General features: G+C 43.0%; 1 protein-coding gene across 1 annotated transcript in view; it reads right to left on the bottom strand.

Moving 5' to 3' along the window:
• Nucleotides 1-2719: 2719 nt before the first annotated feature.
• Nucleotides 2720-23458, bottom strand: part of LOC134585326 (probable G-protein coupled receptor 142) — a 32382-nt gene continuing 11643 nt past the window's right edge. The window contains exon 2 of the mRNA XM_063440736.1: nt 2720-3597. Coding sequence (XP_063296806.1) covers nt 2720-3597 — 878 coding nt within the window. The remainder of the gene's footprint in view (nt 3598-23458) is intronic.

Here is a 23458-nt window from a genome sequence, read left to right as displayed (position 1 = left end):
ACACCAGTGGATCCCAAACCTTTTAGGTTCGAGACGCCCTTAATATTCGAATATTTCTCCAAGGCGCCTCAAGTTAAAACAATTTCGAGGTTGTATATATGTGCAGCGCAGCGACATATACTGGGCCCCTGTTCGGTAGAAATGCTTGCCGTTCAAGCACAGATCCAGAACCTAATCTTGGGAGGGGCACTGGTAGATTATTTAAAGAAACAATACAGGCACAATAACCACTACAGCACTTTTTAGTGGTTATGGTGTCAGTAGTAGTGTAGTGTCCTCCCAGAGTAAGTAGTCAAACTGTTTAAGGACAATTTGCCAACTTACCTCGGATCTGCCGGGAGAGGGGCTTTAGTAGGGGGTAGAGGCAGTAGTGTGTCTGAGGGGTGCAATATGTGTGTGTGTGCGTGAGTGGTGGAGTGTGTGTGTGTGAAGGTGTGCAGTGTGCATGTGTGTGAGGGGTGCAGTATGTGTGTGTGTGAGGGGTACGGTGAGTGTGTGGGGGTGCATTGTGTTTGTAAAGGATGTAGTGTGTGTGAGGTGTGCAGTGTGTGTATGTGGGGCAGTTTGTGCGTGAGGGGTACAGTGTGTGTGTGGGAGCAGGTTGTATGAGGAGTATAGTGTGTGTGTGAGGGGTACAGTGTGTGGTTGGGGCAGGTTGTGTGTGTGGGGGGCAGTGTGTGTGTAGGGGGAGTTATTGTGGGTCTGTTGGGGTAGGAGTACAGTGTGTGTGTATGGGAGGGTAATGTGTGTGTATGGGGGGCAGTGTGTGTATGGAGGGGCAGTGTGTGTATTGGAGGGTAATGGGGGGCAGTGTATGTTTTTCGGGGGCAGTGTATGTGTAGGGGGAGTTCTTGTGGGTCTGTTGGGGTAGGAGGGCAGATAAATATATACTTTTATATTTTTTTAATTAAAAAAATTATATATTATTTTCATATCCTCCCTCCCTGCTTACCTTTGTCTAGGAGAGGGGTCAGTACAAGGCAATCCCTGGTGGTCCGATGGAGAAGCCCCGGTGGTCCCTGTGGTAAGAGTGAACTCCAGCAGCCTCATGAGCTTAAAGTGATTCGAAGTATTGCTGTTGTAACCGTGGCAACGCTCCGGGCTCACGAGAGGAGAACCCGGTGGAGCTGCAGGTTAGAGCCAGCATCACACTGCGAGCGGGCAGGAGAGGGAGATCTGCAGAGCCGGCAGGTGAGAGGGAGGCACGGTTCATAGCACCGGGATGATCATAGCACCAGGAAAATATTTTGCAGCGCTCCTTTGTTCCCATCGCGGTGCCCCAGGGTGCCGTGGCACACAGTTTGGGAACCGCTGGGCTACATGATAACCAAAACTGATAGCATTAGGAATATAATCCTGTATTCCTAATGTTATAGTTTCCCTCTCTGTAGCTCTAAATAGGTGCCCACACCGTTCTTTGGCATAAAAAAATAAAAAATGACTTATCTTGTTTCCAGCACTGAGGCACCCTGCTCCCCTCGATGAATCAATCAATAAAACATCAAAAACTGCAATATTTTACGTAGTAGGGTTAAGGGTTCATTAAGATCAAGTGGTCTGGGTGCCTGTAGTGTCCCTTTAATATTGGGAAAATTCACCTGCTCTATAACGTTGAATGCGTAAATTGCAGGGAAGGATTTGGCGAGTCCATGGAGCTATTTAGCTACCTGTTAATGGTAAAAGCTAGTTTATTGGTGGAGGATTCGTGCATCTTACAGCCTTGCGTTTTGTCATTGCGTTTTGTTACGGGTCTCGGCAGATGGTGATGTATCTGGTGTTACATGGGGCACTCACTAAGAAGCTCAGCAATGCTATGTTAGACATTGGATCAGTGTTTTATGTGAACAGCCAGCACCACAACTACTAAGAAATAATTCTAAAGACCAATACAAATCAAGAAACCCCTTTAAAATGTATTGTTTAATAATTGTTGAACATGGATTGTGCTGTGGATTATTCATCACAGAGGAGACACTGCTCTGGACTGTAATAGCTGAAGGTGAGGTGTTAATGTGGCCAGAACAAGGACCCAACGCACTGGACAAATTGCTCTCCATAAATTCTCCTGTTATTCACTAACGTTCCCATCTGAGTAAGTGCTTTTAGATGTGCCTGACACAGGTGTATGCATTGTATCTTGTGTTGCGTTCTGCCAATTTTATGAAGTTGTATACTGGCAGAGATTGTAAGCTCAGTTGCCAAAATGAATATAGATACACACATAGCATAACTGCCTTCGTTCTTCCACACTGTGTGTGTACTAAACATAGACAAGCATTTTTTTGTTTTAATTAGGCACACATGACAAACGGATACTGAATAACACTATTACACATAGAATCTTCTTCACATTTACTTGTCCAATCTCATTCTTCTCACCAAAATTGCTTTGCCCATCTTGTCATCATTCTCCTATAATAAATTAACTATACACCTTTCTCTACTTCTGTATTTTCTGCAGAATTCCAACAGTTTAACACAATTCCAAAGGAGAAAGGAGGGACCCAACTGGGCTTTCGGATTCAATTTCAGTTCTGGGAGACTTTGCTGTATTATCCTTACATGCAACAATCCCATACAGTGTCACCATGGATGGTAGATTTGTTTCTGGAGATGTATGGACTGTGCTTTTCTCTCTTAAACATGTTTTATCATGCACTGCTCAAAGTGTTCTGAGATACATAACTCCATTTGCTATAGGCGATAACATGCGTGTTCCTCAGTCTACTGTACCAAGTGGGATTTCCAGAGGTTTTAAAGAGTTACTATAGCTCTCAATCTGACCCTTTTCTCCCTCCTTGGTGTAGCAGCATTTAGGTATCCAAATAATTCCCCTTAAAGTATCTCGGAATCTTATACTCACAAAACAGTAAAGGAAGAAATTTACTGCTGTGTTGAGGAGGGCCAGCATGTTCCCAATGTCCATAGCCAGGTGGACCCTCCAGTCTTTATTGACCGAGGACACGTACATGTGGATGATGATCACAATGGTTCTCGGGGCCCAGAGCACAGCAAAGACGGTGGTGATGGACATAAGGATGGCTGTGGTTTTTCCAATGCGGAATTTGAACCTTTTGGACTCTGTTTTCCGCCTCAGTTTACAAACGATTACAGTATTGGTAAGGAGAAAAATGGTGCAAGGGATGAAGTAAATTATGAAACAGTGGAACCATTTAAGAACACGATCCATCAATCCTGGGCTCCGGGGATCTCTCCATACATCACTCCACCAGTAGAAAGGGATTCCAGTAATAAACGAAGAGAGAAACACAATGGCAATGATCTTACGTGTACGTTCTGGGTATGAGAGCGACCGATATTGCAATGGGTGACACAGAGCCAAGTATCGATCTATGGTCAAAATTACGGTGATCCAGATAGCAGCATGGTTGGAGGAGAATTCAAGAACACTGACCAGGTGTATGAAGGCGTTGGGCACCCTACGATGAAGAATGGCAGTTTGTAAAATGAATCCTACAAACACAATGAAGACCTGGGTGAGAATGTCTGAGGTGGTCAATGCCAAGAGGTAGATATAGGAAGATTTCTTGGTTTTGGATGCTAGCCTTGAGAGCACCACAGCAGTCAGAATGTTCACTGGAAGAGGAAAAAGAGAAACAAAATTTTTAAAATCCTTCTGAAATCAATGCATTACAAAGTGCTAATGTGCCAACAACACGGTATAAATCAGATCTGTTATTTGAAAAGCCATATAAACGTTTGCACCTCTTGTATCTATGTTTAAAAGCAATTTCCCAGCATGGAGCTGACCATCTACTCTTAATTTTCTTTTTTGTATTTTTAATTAAAATCATTGCAACTGTTTTAATTGGTGAAGAACGACATAAAAGAGGAAGTACAGAGACCGTTACAGCTCACTCTAGTGGTTAGGTTGCCCAGAGTTCCCTGTACTATGAATTTTAATGTTTTAATATCAAATAATCTATGAATTTTTTTATATAAAATGGGATTCTTGCTGGTTAACCCCAGCATCTCATCCAGTCGGTGTTGTCCATGTTGGATGAAACGAATAACGAGAAGTTTATATTCTGCGATATCAGTCTCCGAGCGAGAGATGCCCTGGGAAGGACCTGGGAAGACCCTTTATTATACAGTTTGATATTAAACCGAGCGAAGGTGCCCGGGGACTCTGGGTAATCTAATCACTACACTGACCTGTACTGGTTAGGTTGCTTAGAATAGTCCTTTAATTCCTCCGAAACAATAATTCACAGGGATATTCCCAAAAGTGTAAATTAATGAGAATTTAAAGTGAATTAAACCAGAATAACAAAACTTGAAAATCTTCCCAAATCAGTGTGTGTTCATTCCGGCTGTTTCGGTTTAAAATGTGAAATTCAGTTTGGATTTGCTTCTGCGTGTTAAACACATTTCTATGGAATTCATTGGATTTTATTAATTTTGAATCATTTTTAAACTTCATTTCTAATAAATTTTGAATCATTTTTAAACTCCATTTGGAATTCATTGGATTTTATTTCTATGAAATACAGTCATTTTCATTATATTTCCACCTTATAAATAATATATCTCCGTACTTCTAAATACACCACTTGGTATATACTCTGTCCACTTAAAGATCATAAATTTAAAGACACACACACCATATATTATTGTGTCATTACGTATCAGTGTTACACTGATTTATTACATCACAGGAAACAGTTTCCTATACTGGAAGGTGATTTTAATTTCCTGTTTACTAAAAGTATAGTATTTGGCGTGCACCTAATTTTATCTCGTTTGAGACAGATTTAAAGGTATACACACCATATATACAAATTCCATGTTTTCATCCTGAATTTTAACAAAGCCTTTTTTAAGTGAACCAGCTCCTGGATCCATCACACGGGACTTACAGTGTTAATTACAATACTTCGCATTTCAGACAGTTTTAGGTGAAATTTCTGTCTATATCCAGTTTTTGAGCCCTTCACTTCAAGTCAGACTCCCTCATCCCTGTGTGTTGCATTAGGCATACCAGACCCATTTGACTTTATTGAATAAGCCTGGCTGTGATACTGTACAATATCTCCAGGTCAATTCGATGAGCGCAATAACGATTACTTATCATCCATCAGTTTTTATACATTATAACATGCAACAACTGTATTATGGTTTATCAAGGATGGAAATTACAGGGAAATATTATGCATACATTGAGCACCATTTCATCAGCCAGCACAAAGAAGGATCAAGTGTCACGTGGATGTTATCAGAATGGCAAAGTTTATTATTTTTTTATTGGTTGTACGTCCTACACTCAATTGTCACAAGCGGCTATTTTTCTGTTAAATCTGGTGTCCAAACTCTGCTTTCACATTTTCTAAGAAACACATTATTGTTTGATTAAATTGTAGCAAATTCATCCCTCCCAAGTGTCCCTATTTAGGAGGGACAGTCCCTATTTATTTTCTATCCCAATGTCCTTCTCTTCTGTCCAAATATCCCTCTTTTTCTAGGAGCTCAATATTGTTGGTGTGTCTGAGTGTATAACAGAGCTCCACAGCAATAATACTTCCAGTAATGTGTCTGGGTGTATAACAGAGCTCCACAGTAATAATACTCCCAGTAATGTGTCTGAGTGTATAACAGAGCTCCACAGCAATAATACTCCCAGTAATGTGTCTGTGTATAACAGAGCCCCACAGTAATAATACTCCTAGTAATGTGTCTGAGTGTATAACAGAGCCCCACAGCAATAATACTCCCAGTAATGTGTCTGAGTGTATAACAGAGCTCCACAGCAATAATACTCTCAGTAATGTGTCTGAGTGTATAACAGAGCTCCACAGCAATAATACTCTCAGTAATGTGTCTGAGTGTATAACAGAGCCCCACAGCAATAATACTCCCAGTAATGTGTCTGAGTGTATAACAGAGCTTCACATTTATAATACTCCCAGTAATGTATCTGAGTGTGTAACAGAGCTCCACAGCTATAATACTCCCAGTAATGCGACTGAATGTATAACAGAGCTCTACAGCAATAATACTCCCAGTAATGTGTGTGAGTGTATAACAGAGCTCCACAGCAATAATACTCCCAGTAATGTGTGTGAGTGTATAACAGAGCTCCACAGCAATAATACTCCCAGTAGTGTGTGTGAGTGTATAACTGAGCTCCACAGCAATAATACTCCCAGTAATGTGTCTGAGTGTATAACAGAGCTCCACAGCTATAATACTCCCAGTAATGTGACTGAATGTATAACAGAGCTCCACGACAATAATACTCCCAGTAATGTGTCTGAGTGTATAACTGAGCTCCACGGCAATAATACTCCCAGTAATGTGTCTGAGTGTATAACTGAGCTCCACAGTAATAATACTCCCAGTAATGTGTCTGAGTGTATAACAGAGCTCCACAGTAATAATACTCCCAGTAATGTGACTGAGTGTATAACAGAGCTCCACAGCTATAATACTCCCAGTAATGTGTCTGAGTGTATAACAGAGCTCCACGGCAATAATACTCCCAGTAATGTGTCTGAGTGTATAACAGAGCTCCACAGCTATAATACTCCCAGTAATGTGTCTGAGTGTATAACAGAGCTCCACAGCTATAATACTCCCAGTAATGTGACTGAATGTATAACAGAGCTCCACAGCAATAATACTCCCAGTAATGTGTCTGAGTGTATAACAGAGCTCCACGGCAATAATACTCCCAGTAATGTGTCTGAGTGTATAACAGAGCTCCACAGCTATAATACTCCCAGTAATGTGTCTGAGTGTATAACAGAGCTCCACAGCTATAATACTCCCAGTAATGTGACTGAATGTATAACAGAGCTCCACGGCAATAATACTCCCAGTAATGTGTCTGAGTGTATAACTGAGCTCCACAGCAATAATACTCCCAGTAATATGTCTGAGTGTATAACAGAGCTCCACAGCTATAATACTCCCAGTAATGTGACTGAATGTATAACAGAGCTCCACAGCAATAATACTCCCAGTAATGTGTCTGATTGTATAACAGAGCTCCACAGCAATAATACTCCCAGTAATGTGTCTGAGTGTATAACAGAGCCCCACAGCAATAATACTCCCAGTAATGTGTCTGAGTGTATAACAGAGCTCCACAGCAATAATACTCCCAGTAATGTGTCTGAGTGTATAACAAAGCCCCACAGTAATAATACTCACAGTAATGTGTCGTAGTGTATAACAGAGCCCCCACAGCAATAATACTCACAGTAATGTGTCTCAGTGTGTAACAGAGCTCCACAGCAATAATACTCCCAGCAGAGCTCCACAGCAATAATACTCCCAGTAATGTGTATGTGTGTATAACAGAGCTCCACAGCTATAATACTCCCAGTAATGTGTCTGAGTGTATAACAGAGCTCCACAGCAATAATACTCCCAGTAATGTGTCTGAGTGTATAACAGAGCTCCACAGCAATAATACTCCCAGTAATGTGTCTGAGTGTATAACAGAGCTCCACAGCTATAATACTCCCAGTAATGTGACTGAATGTATAACAGAGCTCCACAGCAATAATACTCCCAGTAATGTGTCTGAGTGTATAACAGAGCTCCACGGCAATAATACTCCCAGTAATGTGTCTGAGTGTATAACAGAGCTCCACAGCTATAATACTCCCAGTAATGTGTCTGAGTGTATAACAGAGCTCCACAGCTATAATACTCCCAGTAATGTGACTGAATGTATAACAGAGCTCCACGGCAATAATACTCCCAGTAATGTGTCTGAGTGTATAACTGAGCTCCACAGCAATAATACTCCCAGTAATATGTCTGAGTGTATAACAGAGCTCCACAGCTATAATACTCCCAGTAATGTGACTGAATGTATAACAGAGCTCCACAGCAATAATACTCCCAGTAATGTGTCTGATTGTATAACAGAGCTCCACAGCAATAATACTCCCAGTAATGTGTCTGAGTGTATAACAGAGCCCCACAGCAATAATACTCCCAGTAATGTGTCTGAGTGTATAACAGAGCTCCACAGCAATAATACTCCCAGTAATGTGTCTGAGTGTATAACAAAGCCCCACAGTAATAATACTCACAGTAATGTGTCGTAGTGTATAACAGAGCCCCCACAGCAATAATACTCACAGTAATGTGTCTCAGTGTGTAACAGAGCTCCACAGCAATAATACTCCCAGCAGAGCTCCACAGCAATAATACTCCCAGTAATGTGTATGTGTGTATAACAGAGCTCCACAGCTATAATACTCCCAGTAATGTGTCTGAGTGTATAACAGAGCTCCACAGCAATAATACTCCCAGTAATGTGTCTGAGTGTATAACAGAGCTCCACAGCAATAATACTCCCAGTAATGTGTCTGAGTGTATAACAGAGCTCCACGACAATAATACTCCCAGTAATGTGTCTGAGTGTATAACAGAGCTCCACAGCAATAATACTCCCAGTAATGTGTCTGAGTGTATAACAGAGCCCCACAGTAATAATTCTCCCAGTAATGTGTCTGACTGACTGTATAAAAGAGCTCCACAGCAATAATACTCCCAGTAATGTGTCTGAGTGTATAACAGAGCTCCACAGCAATAATACTCCCAGCAATGTGTCTGAGTGTATAACAGAGCTCCACAGCTATAATACTCCCAGTAATGTGTCTCAGTGTGTAACAGAGCTCCACAGCAATAATACTCCCAGTAATGTGTCTGGGTGTGTAACAGAGCCCCACAGCAATAATACTCCCAGTAATGTGTCTGAGTGTATAACAGAGCTCCACAGCAATAATACTCCCAGTAATGTGTCTGAGTGTATAACAGAGCCCCACAGTAATAATACTCACAGTAATGTGTCTCAGTGTGTAACAGAGCTCCACAGCAATAATACTCCCAGTAATGTGTCTGAGTGTATAACAGAGCTCCACAGCAATAATACTCCCAGTAATGTGTCTGTGTGTATAACAGAGCTCCACAGCTATAATACTCCCAGTAATGTGTCTGAGTGTATAACAGAGCTCCACAGTAATAATACTCCCAGTAATGTGTCTGTGTAGACCAGAGCTCCACTGCAATAATACTCCCAGTAATGTGTCTAAGTGTATAACAGAGCTCCACAGCTATAATACTCCCAGTAATGTGTCTGAGTGTATAACAGAGCTCCACAGCAATAATACTCCCAGTAATGTGTCTGAGTGTATAACAGAGCTCCACAGCAATAATACTCCCAGTAATGTGTCTGAGTGTATAACAGAGCTCCACAGCAATAATACTCCCAGTAATGTGTCTGAGTGTATAACAGAGCTCCACAGCAATAATACTCCCAGTAATGTGTCTGAGTGTATAACAGAGCTCCACAGTAATAATACTCCCAGTAATGTGTCTGAGTGTATAACTGAGCTCCACAGCAATAATACTCCCAGTAATGTGTCTGAGTGTATAACAGAGCTCCACAGCAATAATACTCCCAGTAATGTGTCTGAGTGTATAACAGAGCTCCACAGCAATAATACTCTCAGTAATGTGTCTGAGTGTATAACAGAGCTCCACAGCAATAATACTCCCAGTAATGTGTCTGAGTGTATAACAGAGCCCCACAGCAATAATACTCCCAGTAATGTGTCTGAGTGTATAACAGAGCTCCACAGTAATAATACTCCCAGTGATGTGTCTGAGTGTATAACAGAGCTCCACATCAATAATACTCCCAGTAATGTGTCTGAGTGTATAACAGAGCCCCACAGCAATAATACTCCCAGTAATGTGTCTGAGTGTATAACAGAGCTCCACAGTAATAATACTCCCAGTGATGTGTCTGAGTGTATAACAGAGCTCCACAGCAATAATACTCCCAGTGATGTGTCTGAGTGTATAACGGAGCTCCCCAGCAATAATACTCCCAGTAATGTGTCTGAGTGTATAACAGAGCTCCACAGCAATAATACTCCCAGTAATGTGACTGAGTGTATAACAGAGCCCCACAGCAATAATACTCCCAGTAATGTGTCTGAGTGTATAACAGAGCTCCACAGTAATAATACTCCCAGTAATGTGTCTGAGTGTATAACAGAGCTCCACATCAATAATACTCCCAGTGATGTGTCTGAATGTATAACAGAGTGTGGTGGAATCTCGGTAAAAATAAATTTAGTAGGCCGAGATTACCACGTGGCATGTGTACGTGCATATGCTGACGTATCGATCAGTTGGTTGCACGAGGCAAGATACGATCAGTAGTGTACGGAGCATGTGCAAGAATACAGGATATAGTATTCCCCCTCCTCCATTGTGCTGGACAAGCCATGCGGTCAAACAGGAAGTTAATTCTTACTTGTGTTGATTGGTCAAGGGAATGTGCGGGTGGAGCTTAATATGGGAGGAGTTATATGCCTATATAAGGAGCCTGCACTATTGTCCGGGGCTCAGAATTTGCTGTATTTTGGTGACGCTAGTCCCTCTGAGTCCCGATCGGTGATCCAATAAAGAATCTCTTCCTTCCTGAAGAAACCTGTGTCCATCTCTCTGTGCTTGGCTTCCGTCAGTTTCTCCGGTATCATTTGGTGCATTGGCCGGGAAGCTCATCGTTCAACGGTAGCTGAGAGGCAGAGGCGTGAGACGGTCTATCTTTGCCCACGTTCTCTACGGCTGCACCCCTGAACTTCTGCGTGGACCTCCCTTCGTCTCGGCGCCACTGGTCTGTTGTCCAGGAGATCATCGGCCTCTACGTGAGAAGTGCTGGGGTGTCCCCGTCGATGAGTGTGAACTCAGGTTCAGGAACGAGGAGGTAAGACAACTGCTGTTTTAGACGGCAGGACCCGCTAGGGGTATACCGATTGTGCGGTAGGCCCAAAGGGGTTTTTGAATCTGTATCTGCCCCCTCTGTCGGAGGGAAGGAGCGAAGGCGCACCGCTCGATCGAACGCTCTTTAGTCAGACCGTTTGATTTGGTTAGTCAGGCAGGGCGCTCTGGTGTAAAATAAGCCCTAGCCGGACACCGGTGTCTTGTCTAGACTAGCGTTCTAGGGTGTATATTTTGTTCGCTAGGTCGGAGGGACCGGGAGACTAAGCGGCGTCTGTGTAAATCCGGTTCGCTAGTTCTCATCCTATCTGGGCTAAGTGGGAAGGCGTGTGAATTTGGAACCCACTAGACTTTTGATAGTACGACTAAGAGGCGTCTGTGTAAATTCGGTCCTCTAGCTCGTTGTATAGTGCGACTAAGAGGCGTCTGTGTAAATTCGGTTCTCTAGCTCGCTATATATGTGGTGATTGGGCAGTGTGGCTAACCAAAACGTATGTAGATTGTTTTTAGGTAGTCCATTCAAGGTACTGGCCAATAGTTTAGTTGGGAATTGTAAATGTGTTAGCGATTGTTTAGTAAAGTGTATATCTTGTTAGATAGCGCGAGCTCAGCCGTCTAGCGAGAGTGTTAATAGTGTGTTGCTGTATTATAGTGCACGGTACCATAACCCTGTATATTTACTGACATTGTATAATAAGTACTAATCATTGTCGTCCATTGCATGTTTAACATCATAACCACTAATAATTGTATTGTGACCTTAACTTGTGCTTTGACCTATGCTAACCGTACTGTAACCGCTATTTGTAAAAGACGATGTTACTGGGGTGTGTTATAGACGGGTAATTCGTATATAGAGAATTATAGCGTGGGTGACTGTATAGTTACGCCAAAGGGCATAATATTGATTATATAGTGACTGGTGTAACAGCTGTGTGTGTACGGGAATTCCCTGAGTGTTTATTGTTATTGTGTACGTTTCACTTGGTAACCGTACCACGTGGTGCTGTTGCCAGAGGAAACGGGTGTGACTGTTGAATAGTACGCGTGTATAGTATTCGTTGTCGACGACGTTCCATTGTTAAGTATGGGTGCGTCGCAGTCAACGATTCCGGATCCCTTAGGTTGTATGGTGAAGAATTTTAAAAAGGGATTTAAAATTTGTGATTTTGGGGTAAAGATGTCTCCTGTACGTTTGGTCACTTTGTGCACTAGGGAGTGGCCTACTTTGGTTGCGGCATGGCCGCCACGTGGCAGTTTGGATCCAACTCTGGTACAGCGCTTACACGTGGCTGTATCAGGTAGGCCTGAACTTTACGGCCAGTTTCCTTATATTGACTGTTGGAGACAGGCCGTAAATGACTCGCCAAAATGGCTCCAGACATGCCACGAGGAGCAGTGTCGCCTCATGGTAGCTAGGACTTGTTCGTCCACTAGGACTGGTGTTAGGCCCATTTTGGACACGCCCCCTGAGTCCGAGATCCCTTTGCCGCCCCCTTACTTTCCGTTAAGAAGAAGTGACGCAAACGCAGGAAGTCCTGCACCCCTCCCCTCATTACCCTCATCCACTTCCGCTTCCTCCTCCAGTACAGGATCCACCCCCCCTCGTACTAAATCTCCCCTTCCGGAACCAGAACCCACCCCCATTAGAAACGAATATCCTGATTTGGCGCCACTTCAGACTTCCGGTCAAGCTTCATCTAGCTCGGCCCGAAGTGTTTTATTTACGACCTTTTCCCAAAACCAACCTCCCACATCCCCATACCCTATCTCTCCCCGACCGGAACCCATGACTGACGCCTCTCTACGTAGCCCCATCCAAACCCGACAGTTGACTGGTGCCCAACAATTAAAGCACTATCAGATGCCTCTTCGCCTAAATCCCGGGTCAGCTTATATCGATGCCGCAGGTCAAATGGCACACGCTGACCCAGTCTTCGTATATGTCCCATTTACCACTACCGACCTTTTAAACTGGAAGACCCATAATTCCTCGTATACTGAGAAACCACAAGCCATGACTGATCTGTTCACCTCAATAGTACAGACGCATAATCCGACATGGGCTGATTGCCAGCAGTTACTAATGACTTTATTTAACAATGAGGAAAGGACAAGAATAAATCAAGCAGCCATTAAAGCATTAGAAGATAGAGCCCGTGCTTTGAATCAAGCTAATCCAGCAGCATGGGCCGCAACACATTATCCCAATACTGATCCCGATTGGAACGTAAATGGTGCTGATATGGTTCAACTCAGAGCCTATAGAGACGCTATAATTGCTGGCATGAAAGCCGGAGGAAAGAAAGCCATTAACATGTCGAAGACAGTTGAGGTGATTCAGAAAAGCGATGAAGCGCCCAGTGTCTTTTATGACCGATTATTGGAGGCATACCGCTTGTATACCCCCTTTAATCCGGAAGACGCAGACAATTCCCGAATGGTTAACTCCGCCTTTGTCAGCCAAGCATACGGAGATATTAAGCGCAAGCTACAAAAGTTAGAAGGGTTTGCAGGTATGTCCACCACCCAACTAATGGAGGTAGCTAATAAGGTTTATATGAACAGGGATACAGAAAATAAGAAAGAGGAAGAGCGCAAGATGCGTAAAAAGGCTGATATGCTAGCGGTAGCGATCGCAGGCGTAGATAGACGGGGCCCAGATAGAGGCGATAGTAGATGGAATGAGGAACCTCTAAGTAAAAATCAGTGCGCTTACTGTAGGGAAGAAGGGCATTGGAGAAATGAGTGCCCGCGAAGGGAACAGTCTGAGAGAGACAGACCTAGGACAGGTTACGGAAACTTTAGAGGCAGAGCGAGAGGTAGAGGAGGCCCCGGAGGGAATAATGGTTATAGAGGGAGTAATGGGAACAGAGGAAGTGTTAGGGAAGACAGGTATATTCCAGCAGCGCAAAGGTCCCGCGATAGAGAAGGTAGGGACTTTGTAGGATTGGCTGACACGGTCATGGAGGACTATTGATACCGACCGGGCTCCATCCCCCTTGGTCGAGCGGAGCCTATGGTCGATGTATCAATAGGGGGGAAAAGGAGTGCGTTCATGATCGACACTGGTGCTGAACATTCAGTGGTGACTAATCTAGTTGCTCCTCCATCTGGAAGGACTATTACTGTAATAGGAGCAACTGGAAGAAGTGCTGAAAAACCGGTTCTTAAAAGTCGACTCTGTACATTGGGAGGCCACGTAGTAAAACACCAATTCCTTTATATGCCTGAATGTCCAGTCCAATTGCTGGGACGTGATATGCTATCAAAATTACAAGCGCAGATTACGTTCCTACCAAATGGAACAACATCCTTAAAGTTTAATGGACCTTCAGGTATTATGACTTTATCCGTACCAAAGGAAGAAGAGTGGCGACTTTATACAGTGTTGACTAGCCAAAACCCTAGGAGTGATGAGACATTGTTTAACATACCAGGAGTTTGGGCAGAGAACAACCCACCAGGACTGGCCCGCAATATTCCACCTATAAAAATTGAACTGAAACTTGGGGTTTATCCAGTAAGCCTAAGACAATACCACATCCCACAGAAGGCTAAGAAGAACATCCAATCCTATCTGGATAAGTTCATACGGTATGGTATCCTAAAATTCTGTACTTCCCCCTGGAACACCCCATTGCTGCCTGTTCAAAAGCCCGGTACAGATGAGTATCGACCTGTGCAGGACTTGAGAGCAGTCAATGATGCGGTTGTTAGCATACATCCAGTTGTACCCAATCCATATAACCTGCTTGCTTTAATTCCGGGCGGGGCTACTTACTTCACAGTCTTAGATCTCAAAGATGCCTTCTTTTGCCTCCGAATTGCCGCAGAAAGTCAATGTATTTTCGCTTTCCAATGGGAGAACGCTGTAACGGGCTCAAAACGCCAAATGACTTGGACAAGACTGCCCCAAGGGTTTAAAAATTCACCTACCCTATTTGGTTCAGCCCTAAGTCAAGATCTATTGGATTTCGAGTCCATCCCAGGAGAGTGTGTCTTGTTACAATATGTAGATGACTTGTTGATAGCAGCAGTTACAAAAGAAATCTGTCAGCAAGCAACGCACGATCTACTACACATTCTCTGGAAGGCAGGATACAAGGTGTCTAGAAAGAAGGCTCAGTTGTGTTTGCCAACTGTCAAGTATCTGGGATTCCATATCTCTGAAGGTCAAAGAATTATGGGGCCAGAGAGAAAAGAAGCTGTCTGCCAAATACCAATACCCAAGAATAGAAGACAAGTGCGAGAATTCTTGGGGGCAGCAGGCTTCTGTAGGATATGGATTCCCAGCTATGCGATACTGGCAAAACCTCTGTACGCAGCTATCAAAGGTACAGAGCACGACCCCTTCTTATGGACCCAAGAACAGCAAACGGCATTTGAAGATGTGAAGAAGGCTTTGATGAGTGCCCCAGCATTAGGTCTACCTGATCACACACGACCATTCTACTTATATGTACACGAGCAGAGAAGAATGGCTGTGGGAGTATTGACACAGTACTTGGGATCATGGCAAAGACCTGTTGCCTACATGTCTAAGCAATTGGATGCAGTGGCCAGCGGACTTCCACCTTGTCTAAGAGCCGTAGCTGCAGCCGCCCTGCTAGTAGCTGAAGCCGATAAACTCACTCTGGGTCAAGAACTTTATGTACGAGTCCCACATGCAGTACAGACGTTGTTGGATTACAAAGGAAATCATTGGTTTAGTAACAGCCGTATGACCAAGTATCAAGCAATGTTGTGTGAAAACCCAAGAGTGCATTTAGAGACTGTAAACACCTTAAATCCAGCTACCCTTTTGCCACAACCTACTGAAAGTCAACATGATTGTTTGGAAGTAATGGATGAAGTATTTTCAAGTAGACCAGATCTTCGTGATTTTCCCATCCAGAACCCCGATGTTCAATATTATACCGACGGCAGTAGTTATGTGAAAGAAGGGATCCGCTATGCAGGATATGCAGTAACAACAATAGACAAGGTGATAGAAGCTCGGCCACTGGCGAAAGGAACATCAGCACAAAAGGCAGAATTAATAGCACTAACACGAGCGTTACAATTGGCTGAAGGTTTAAGAGTGAATATCTATACGGACTCTAAGTATGCGTTTTTAACCACTCATGCCCACGGAGCTTTGTATAAAGAAAGAGGACTACTGAATTCAGAAGGCAAAGAAATCAAATACGCAGCCGAAATCCTACAACTATTGGAAGCAGTGTGGGAGCCGAAAGAAGTCGGTATCATACATTGTTGAGCGCATCTGAGAGGAGATGGTGATGTAACCAAGGGAAATCGGATGGCAGATAGTGCAGCTAAGCGTGCTGCTGAATCAGGAAGACAGGAGTATGTGGGGCATATAGCTGCTCTTATACCAACTCCACTGTCCCAATGGACTCCAGTTTATACAGCTCAAGAAGAGGAGTGGTTAAAGACTGAACCGGGAAAGTATCTGGAGAACAAGTGGTATCAGCTAGAAGATGGAAGAATAGTTATACCAGCATCGCTAGCGGTAGAAATTGTCCAAAATTATCATAACGGGACACATTCTGGGAGAGACAGTACTGAAGAATCTCTCAGGAAACATTTCTACATACCAAGATTGTCCAACTTGACTCAGGCCATTGTACGCAGATGTGTAACGTGTGCTAAGAATAATGCAAGACAAGGACCAGTAAAACCACCAGGAGTCCAGTTTATGGGGGGACTCCCCATGTCCGATCTTCAAATAGACTTTACAGTGATGCCTAAATCGGGTGGACATCGTTACCTGCTGGTAATTGTGTGCACCTATTCAGGCTGGGTAGAAGCATGTCCTACTCGTACAGAGAAAGCAGGAGAAGTTGTGAGATTCCTGCTACGAGAAATAATACCCCGATATGGACTACCCTGTTCTATAGGATCGGACAATGGTCCAGCTTTTGTTCACCAGTGCCTACAACAACTGACTCATATGCTTGGTATAAAGTGGAGGCTTCATACTGCATATAGACCCCAGAGTTCTGGTAAGGTAGAGAGAATGAATAGAACTATTAAGAACCAGTTGGCTAAAATGTGTCAGGAAACCCAACTTAAGTGGAACGTTCTCTTACCTATAGCTCTATTGCGAATCCGCAGTACCCCTACCAGAAGGATGGGCCTCTCTCCTTTTGAAATTATGTATGGGCGACCACCTCCCGTACTTGGTAACTTAAGGGGGGATTTGAGTCAGTTGGGAGAAGGAATTACTCGGCAGCAGGTTGTAGAGTTGGGTAAGACTATGGAGGAGGTACAGAAATGGGTACAAGATAGATTACCTGTGAATATTTATCCCCCTGTTCATAGTTATCATCCAGGAGATCAAGTGTGGATTAAAGAGTGGAATAATGTACCGTTAGGGCCCAAGTGGAGAGGTCCTTATGTTGTTCTTTTGTCTACCCCTACAGCGATAAAAGTAGCAGAAGTGACTCCGTGGATACATCACTCCAGGGTTAAACCAGCAGCAGTCGATTCTTGGCAAGTTACAGCAGATCCAGAGAATCCCTGCAAGATCCGGTTGAAACGCACTACTCAGTCGGAGTAACGAGGAATTATTGTGGATTACAAATTTTATTGTTACAGGTGTGAGTGAGAAGGCCATAATAAAGCCTGTCCGCTTACCATCACATAGTGTATAAGCCAGGAAAGTCTCGAAGGGACACCTGTGAAGACGAGCAGAACTCCATTCCCTGCAGCCCTCACATCCTGGAAGCTGAGGTTCCATCGCACGGACGAAGACTGAGGATGACGGCGAAAGATGTGCTTTTGATTGTGTTTATTTACATGTGTTTTTATATTCAGGAAGGTAGAGGTACCGACACTCCTAGCTGTGAGGTATGCATTAAGACTACGAGAACAGGTAACCATATTTCCCAAACCCTAATTTGGCATTCACAATACGAATGTAAAGGAGAGGTATCAAGATGTAGATACCTAAATATAGACTATAGTGTGTGCCATTTAGGAGTAGGAGAACCTAAGTGCTTCAGTCCAGAGTATCAACCTCGTACAATTTGGTTGACTCTCAGGAATGGAGATCCTCAGGGGACCCTAATTAATAAGACGGTATTAGAATCCGTACATTCTTCGGGTGTTCTGCTATTTGATGCGTGTAAAGCGATATCGAGTGGTAGAAAGCCGTGGAATGTATGTGGGGATCTTAGATGGGAGAGGACGTATGGGTCTAACGATAAATACATTTGTCCCAGTAGCAAAAATAAATATGTGAGTCCTAGATGCCCAAATAAAGACTATAACTTTTGTCCATATTGGTCTTGTGTGGGGTGGGCGACTTGGGGACAGACAGTAGATAAAGACATGATAGTGACTAAGTTGCCGACTAGCCCATATTGTAAGTCTATGGAGTGCAACCCAGTCCATATACTTATTAATAACCCCGACAAGTTCTTAGATAAGTATGGAAATTTATTTGGGTTTCAGATATACGGGACGGGTTTAGATCCTGGGACATTATTGTTTATAGGAATAGAGACTGATACGGTATCCTCCCAGACTCATCAAGTATACCATTCCTTTTATGAAGAGATGAGTATAGATAATAAGATCCCCCATAATGCTAAAAACCTGTTTATCGATCTAGCTGAAAGTATTGCCGGTAGTCTTAATGTTACCAACTGCTATGTGTGTGGAGGTACTAACATGGGAGACCAATGGCCTTGGGAAGCAAAGGAGGTAATGTCCGGTTCTGAGGCAGTTGACCAACTAATATCTACACAAGCCGATTATCATTTGAGTGTTAGAGGTAAATCTGAGTGGAGATTAAAGACCTCCATCATAGGTTATGTTTGCATAGCAAGGAAAGGAATAATGTATAATACTTCTGTAGGAGAATTAACTTGTCTAGGGCAAAAAGCTTATGATGATGATACAAAGAATACAACTTGGTGGTCGGCTTCAAATGTCTCAGAACCATCAAACCCGTTTGCTAGATACGCCAATTTAAAGGACGTGTGGTTTGATCTATCCATCACATCTACCTGGAGAGCCCCAGCAAATTTGTACTGGATCTGTGGTAAGAAAGCCTATTCGGAGTTGCCACAGGACTGGGAAGGGGCATGTGTGTTGGGTATGCTCAAACCATCCTTCTTCTTGTTACCGATTGAAACAGGTGAGACTTTAGGTGTTAAAGTGTATGATGTGAATCATAGGAAGAAAAGGGGACCCATAGAGATAGGCACCTGGGAAGATAATGAATGGCCTCCCCAGCGTATCATAGACTATTATGGGCCAGCCACGTGGGCTGAGGATGGTACCTTTGGTTATAGAACCCCTATTTATATGCTCAACCGTATTATAAGATTACAGGCGGTGGTTGAGATTATCACAAATGAGACATCACAAGCGCTCAATCTTCTAGCGAAACATAACACCAGGATGAGGACAGCAGTCTACCAAAATAGATTAGCCTTGGATTACCTTTTGGCAGTAGAGGGAGGTGTATGTGGGAAGTTTAACCTAAGCAATTGCTGTCTTCAAATAGACGACGAAGGGCAAGCAATAGCTGAGCTTACTAGCCATATGGTTAAACTAGCGCATGTGCCTACTCAGGTATGGAAAGGGTACAATCCAAGTAGTTGGTTTGGTAGCTGGTATGAATGGTTTGGAGGGCTTAAGGCAGTGGTAGGTGGAGTCCTACTGATTTTACTGTTGTGTCTACTCCTGCCGTGTCTTATACCCCTAGTAGTTAGGTCTGTGCAAAGCCTGATAGGAAGTATAGCAGAGAGGAAGGCTGCTGCACAGATAATGGCGATTTATAAGTATAAGGCTTTAGATCAAGGAGAACCAATGCAGGAAGATGAGTGTTAAAAGATTCACATCATAAGATAAGTCTGGTCTGGTTCAAGGTAACTTGCGGTGTAAGCAAACCAAGGTTAAGTGATGCCTCAAGTAATTGTAAAATATCAAGAGGCATCAAAGGGGGGAATGTGGTGGAATCTCGGTAAAAATAAATTTAGTAGGCCGAGATTACCACGTGGCATGTGTACGTGCATATGCTGACGTATCGATCAGTTGGTTGCACGAGGCAAGATACGATCAGTAGTGTACGGAGCATGTGCAAGAATACAGGATATAGTATTCCCCCTCCTCCATTGTGCTGGACAAGCCATGCGGTCAAACAGGAAGTTAATTCTTACTTGTGTTGATTGGTCAAGGGAATGTGCGGGTGGAGCTTAATATGGGAGGAGTTATATGCCTATATAAGGAGCCTGCACTATTGTCCGGGGCTCAGAATTTGCTGTATTTTGGTGACGCTAGTCCCTCTGAGTCCCGATCGGTGATCCAATAAAGAATCTCTTCCTTCCTGAAGAAACCTGTGTCCATCTCTCTGTGCTTGGCTTCCGTCAGTTTCTCCGGTATCAAGAGCTCCACAGCAATAATACTCCCAGTAATGTGTCTGAGTGCATAACAGAGCTCCACAGCAATAATACTCCCAGTAATGTGTCTGAGTGTATAACAGAGCTCCACAGAAATAATACTCCCAGTAATGTGTCTGAGTGTATAACAGAGCTCCACAACAATAATACTCCTAGTAATGGGACTGAGTGTATAACAGAGCCCCACAGCAATAATACTCCCAGTAATGCATCTGAGTGTATAACAGAGCTCCACGGCAATAATACTCCCAGTAATGTGTCTGGGTGTATAACAGAGCTCCACAGCAATAATACTCCCAGTAATGTGTCTGACTGTATAACAGAGCTCCACAGCAATAATACTCCCAGTAATGTGTCTGAGTGTATAACAGAGCTCCACAGCAATAATACTCCCAGTAATGTGTCTGAGTGTATAACAGAGCTCCACAGCAATAATACTCCCAGTAATGTGTCTGAGTGTATAACAGAGCTCCACAGCAATAATACTCCCAGTAATGTGTCTTTAAACTACAATAAATGTGTTCAGCAATCAGTCTGTGTAAATAAGATACATTGCTCGTTATAAATTTACATATTTTATCATGTCATTAATAAATGTTTATAAGTAGGAGAGAACGTCACCTAAAAGGTCACCTTGAATTCCATTTAATAGGCGCATGGCACCCTTTAAATGGGCCTGTCCGATATGTTAAAAATGGCTTTAAAATAAAAGCCTAGGGGGTCAATATAAAAGCTTCTCCGAATTAAATCGAGGCCTACATTAGGCAATAATTCATCTTATTCTTAAAGATAAATTCAGATTTTTTTCTCTTTTTCTACGTTAGGATGCTACGTGCGCTTTTAATGGTCCGTGTGTTCTAATACGGGTTATGAGTCCTGTCTCGTTAGGTTTACACATTGTCCCTGTGGTGTCACACAGTGAGATAAACACGTGTCTCAGTTCTGCTCTGTAATCCAGGTCACGTCTGCTTTGCTATGGAGATATAGTGCAATGATTAGGGGAGCACTTTTACAAAGTAAACACACAGCGCGATAACCTCTGTACGCAAGCAGTTACCCATATAAAGCTGGCAAACAGCTCAACGCACAGGAACATTTGCCTAATCTAAGAACACAAGGTCTACGTGCTAAATGACCAGAGAACCCAGTGATGTCATCCGACGAGCTAAGAATTATCCAATTGGCGATAGATCCACATATAAACCGTGCCCAACCCGATTTAATTCACCAGCTGAGCATGGCATAGAAACATCATTTACATTTGCCATCATTCATTTTTTGCTATGCTTCTTACTAAAATGCAAGATTTATGGTTAGAGGGTTACTCCAAGCATGCTGTAGAGGTTATGATGCCAAGAGCACTCTAGCCTGGTTCCCCAGTAATGGGGTAAACCCTTTGCCCCCTTACTTGGGTCCCTGCCACCCCTTACCTGGGTCCCTGCCAGCTCCTATGCCCCTTTGTTGGTTAAGCTGCAGACGTGCAGATGTTGGAAGTAGCGACTGTCAATATTCATTGGCTGAGAGTGTCAGCAGACTGATCAAAGCCATTGAAAGCAGTTCTGTGCAAGGAACTCCTGGCTGGCTAATGACACCCCTGGCAGCTAACAGGTTAATATCGATATTTGCAGCGTTTCAAAGGCCTGTTACTTCCTGGTTTGGTTAGCTCATTGGAGCTAAACTCAAGAGGCAGCATTTGCCCAGAGCACCTGCCCTGTAAGATGCATTGGGAAGCCTGTGATTGGACAGCCACAGAAAGTCTGGGCGGGCTTAGAATGGAAGCTGCAGGCACAATGTCTGTATCTTTTGCAAGCTGATTTTAGATATGCCCCCAATTAAAGAAATACATAATTAAATTCATTTTTTCATTGAGGCTATATCTACTAAACAGTGGAATGTCCCTTTAAATAGGATTTACCCCAGATCTAACCCAAAACTCTTAAACTTGGCTTTATAACCTAAAACTAAAATGTGATGTCTTTCATTATCAGCATTTGTAACTCTCGTCCTAAAATCTTAAATTTGTCATAATTATCTTCAAACATACAAACAGTGTTAGGAATATAAACCTGTGGATAGAAATTGGGGGAGGGGTGAAAGTATATTTCTTACCTTCTATTCCACCGCCAAAATCATGTCCAGCAACTGCTCGTCCTTCCGCCCATGACATCACGGCTGCATTCCTAACAGTCCAATACAAAGCATCTCATAGAGGCGCATTGGGGACTAAAAGTGCAGGTGCGGCAGCAAGATGTCTACTAGTGATGTGTTTAGCCCTGCGATCTAAACAAGACGTATCTACTAAACAGCAGTGTTTGACATTACAGGGTTAAAGTTACGGGACCATTGCACCCAGACCACTTCACTTCATTGAGATTAAGACTAACTTGAAAATGACAGTCAGTATTAGGTCAATGGGGGCAATTAAGGGAAATATTAATTAAGATAATGAATTTCAGGAGAAATATGTACATTAAAAATAAGAGCATGTAAATTACAGAAAACTTTCGTATTATTCTATCCGGTACAAAGCCACAAGAGCTAACACTTCTTCTAAAAAAATAATAGAAAATACAGACATGTACGAGTCCCCCTCCTCCCTGTGTATTTAAACGTTGTCCTCCTCACCAATTAAATGCCTTGATATCATTTAAATAAGTGATATTTTATTCTGCAATATAAAAAATTAACACACAATGACATAAACTGATTTGATTTCTATGAATACACTGAGGATTATCATGATTTTACCTTCCCTACCTTCCATTATCTCCCGTTAATTATCTCCTGCTAATTCCAGTAGTGTTCATTTTAATTCACAAGATCTAAGATTGTCCATCCCTTCATATTCCTACCAACATTATATACTGTTTTAGGAAGACGTAGGCTGGGTGACTTTTTTAAAATAAATAACTCAGTAGAATTCAATAAACACGATTTGATCACTCTTCATGGAATGATATTATATGTGTCAGATCAACAGGTCCTAAAATAGCCAAGACGTTTCTAAATGGGAAAAAAAAATGTAATAAAATAAAACAGGATGTCTCCAGGGCCCAGCCGGAGGGTGCTTTACCACCTTCAGATCTGAGATGCTGGTCCGGAGAGGGTAATGTGTATGAAGGATATTGTGTAGCTGCATTCTGCCTGCACGTGCTAGTGATCACATCACCAAAGTATGTTTTATAGAGGGACATGTCTTGCCACAGGTTTCTCAGCCTCAGGCCTGTGCTGTGCTGACATATAAGTGGATTAGCTTTGATTACGGAGCTGGC

The sequence above is a fragment of the Pelobates fuscus genome, unplaced genomic scaffold, assembly GCF_036172605.1.
Source record: "Pelobates fuscus isolate aPelFus1 unplaced genomic scaffold, aPelFus1.pri H_4, whole genome shotgun sequence".
Taxonomy (NCBI): Eukaryota; Metazoa; Chordata; class Amphibia; order Anura; family Pelobatidae; genus Pelobates; species Pelobates fuscus.
Note: the sequence above shows the minus strand (reverse complement) of the source record. Positions and strands in the feature narration are given on the sequence as shown.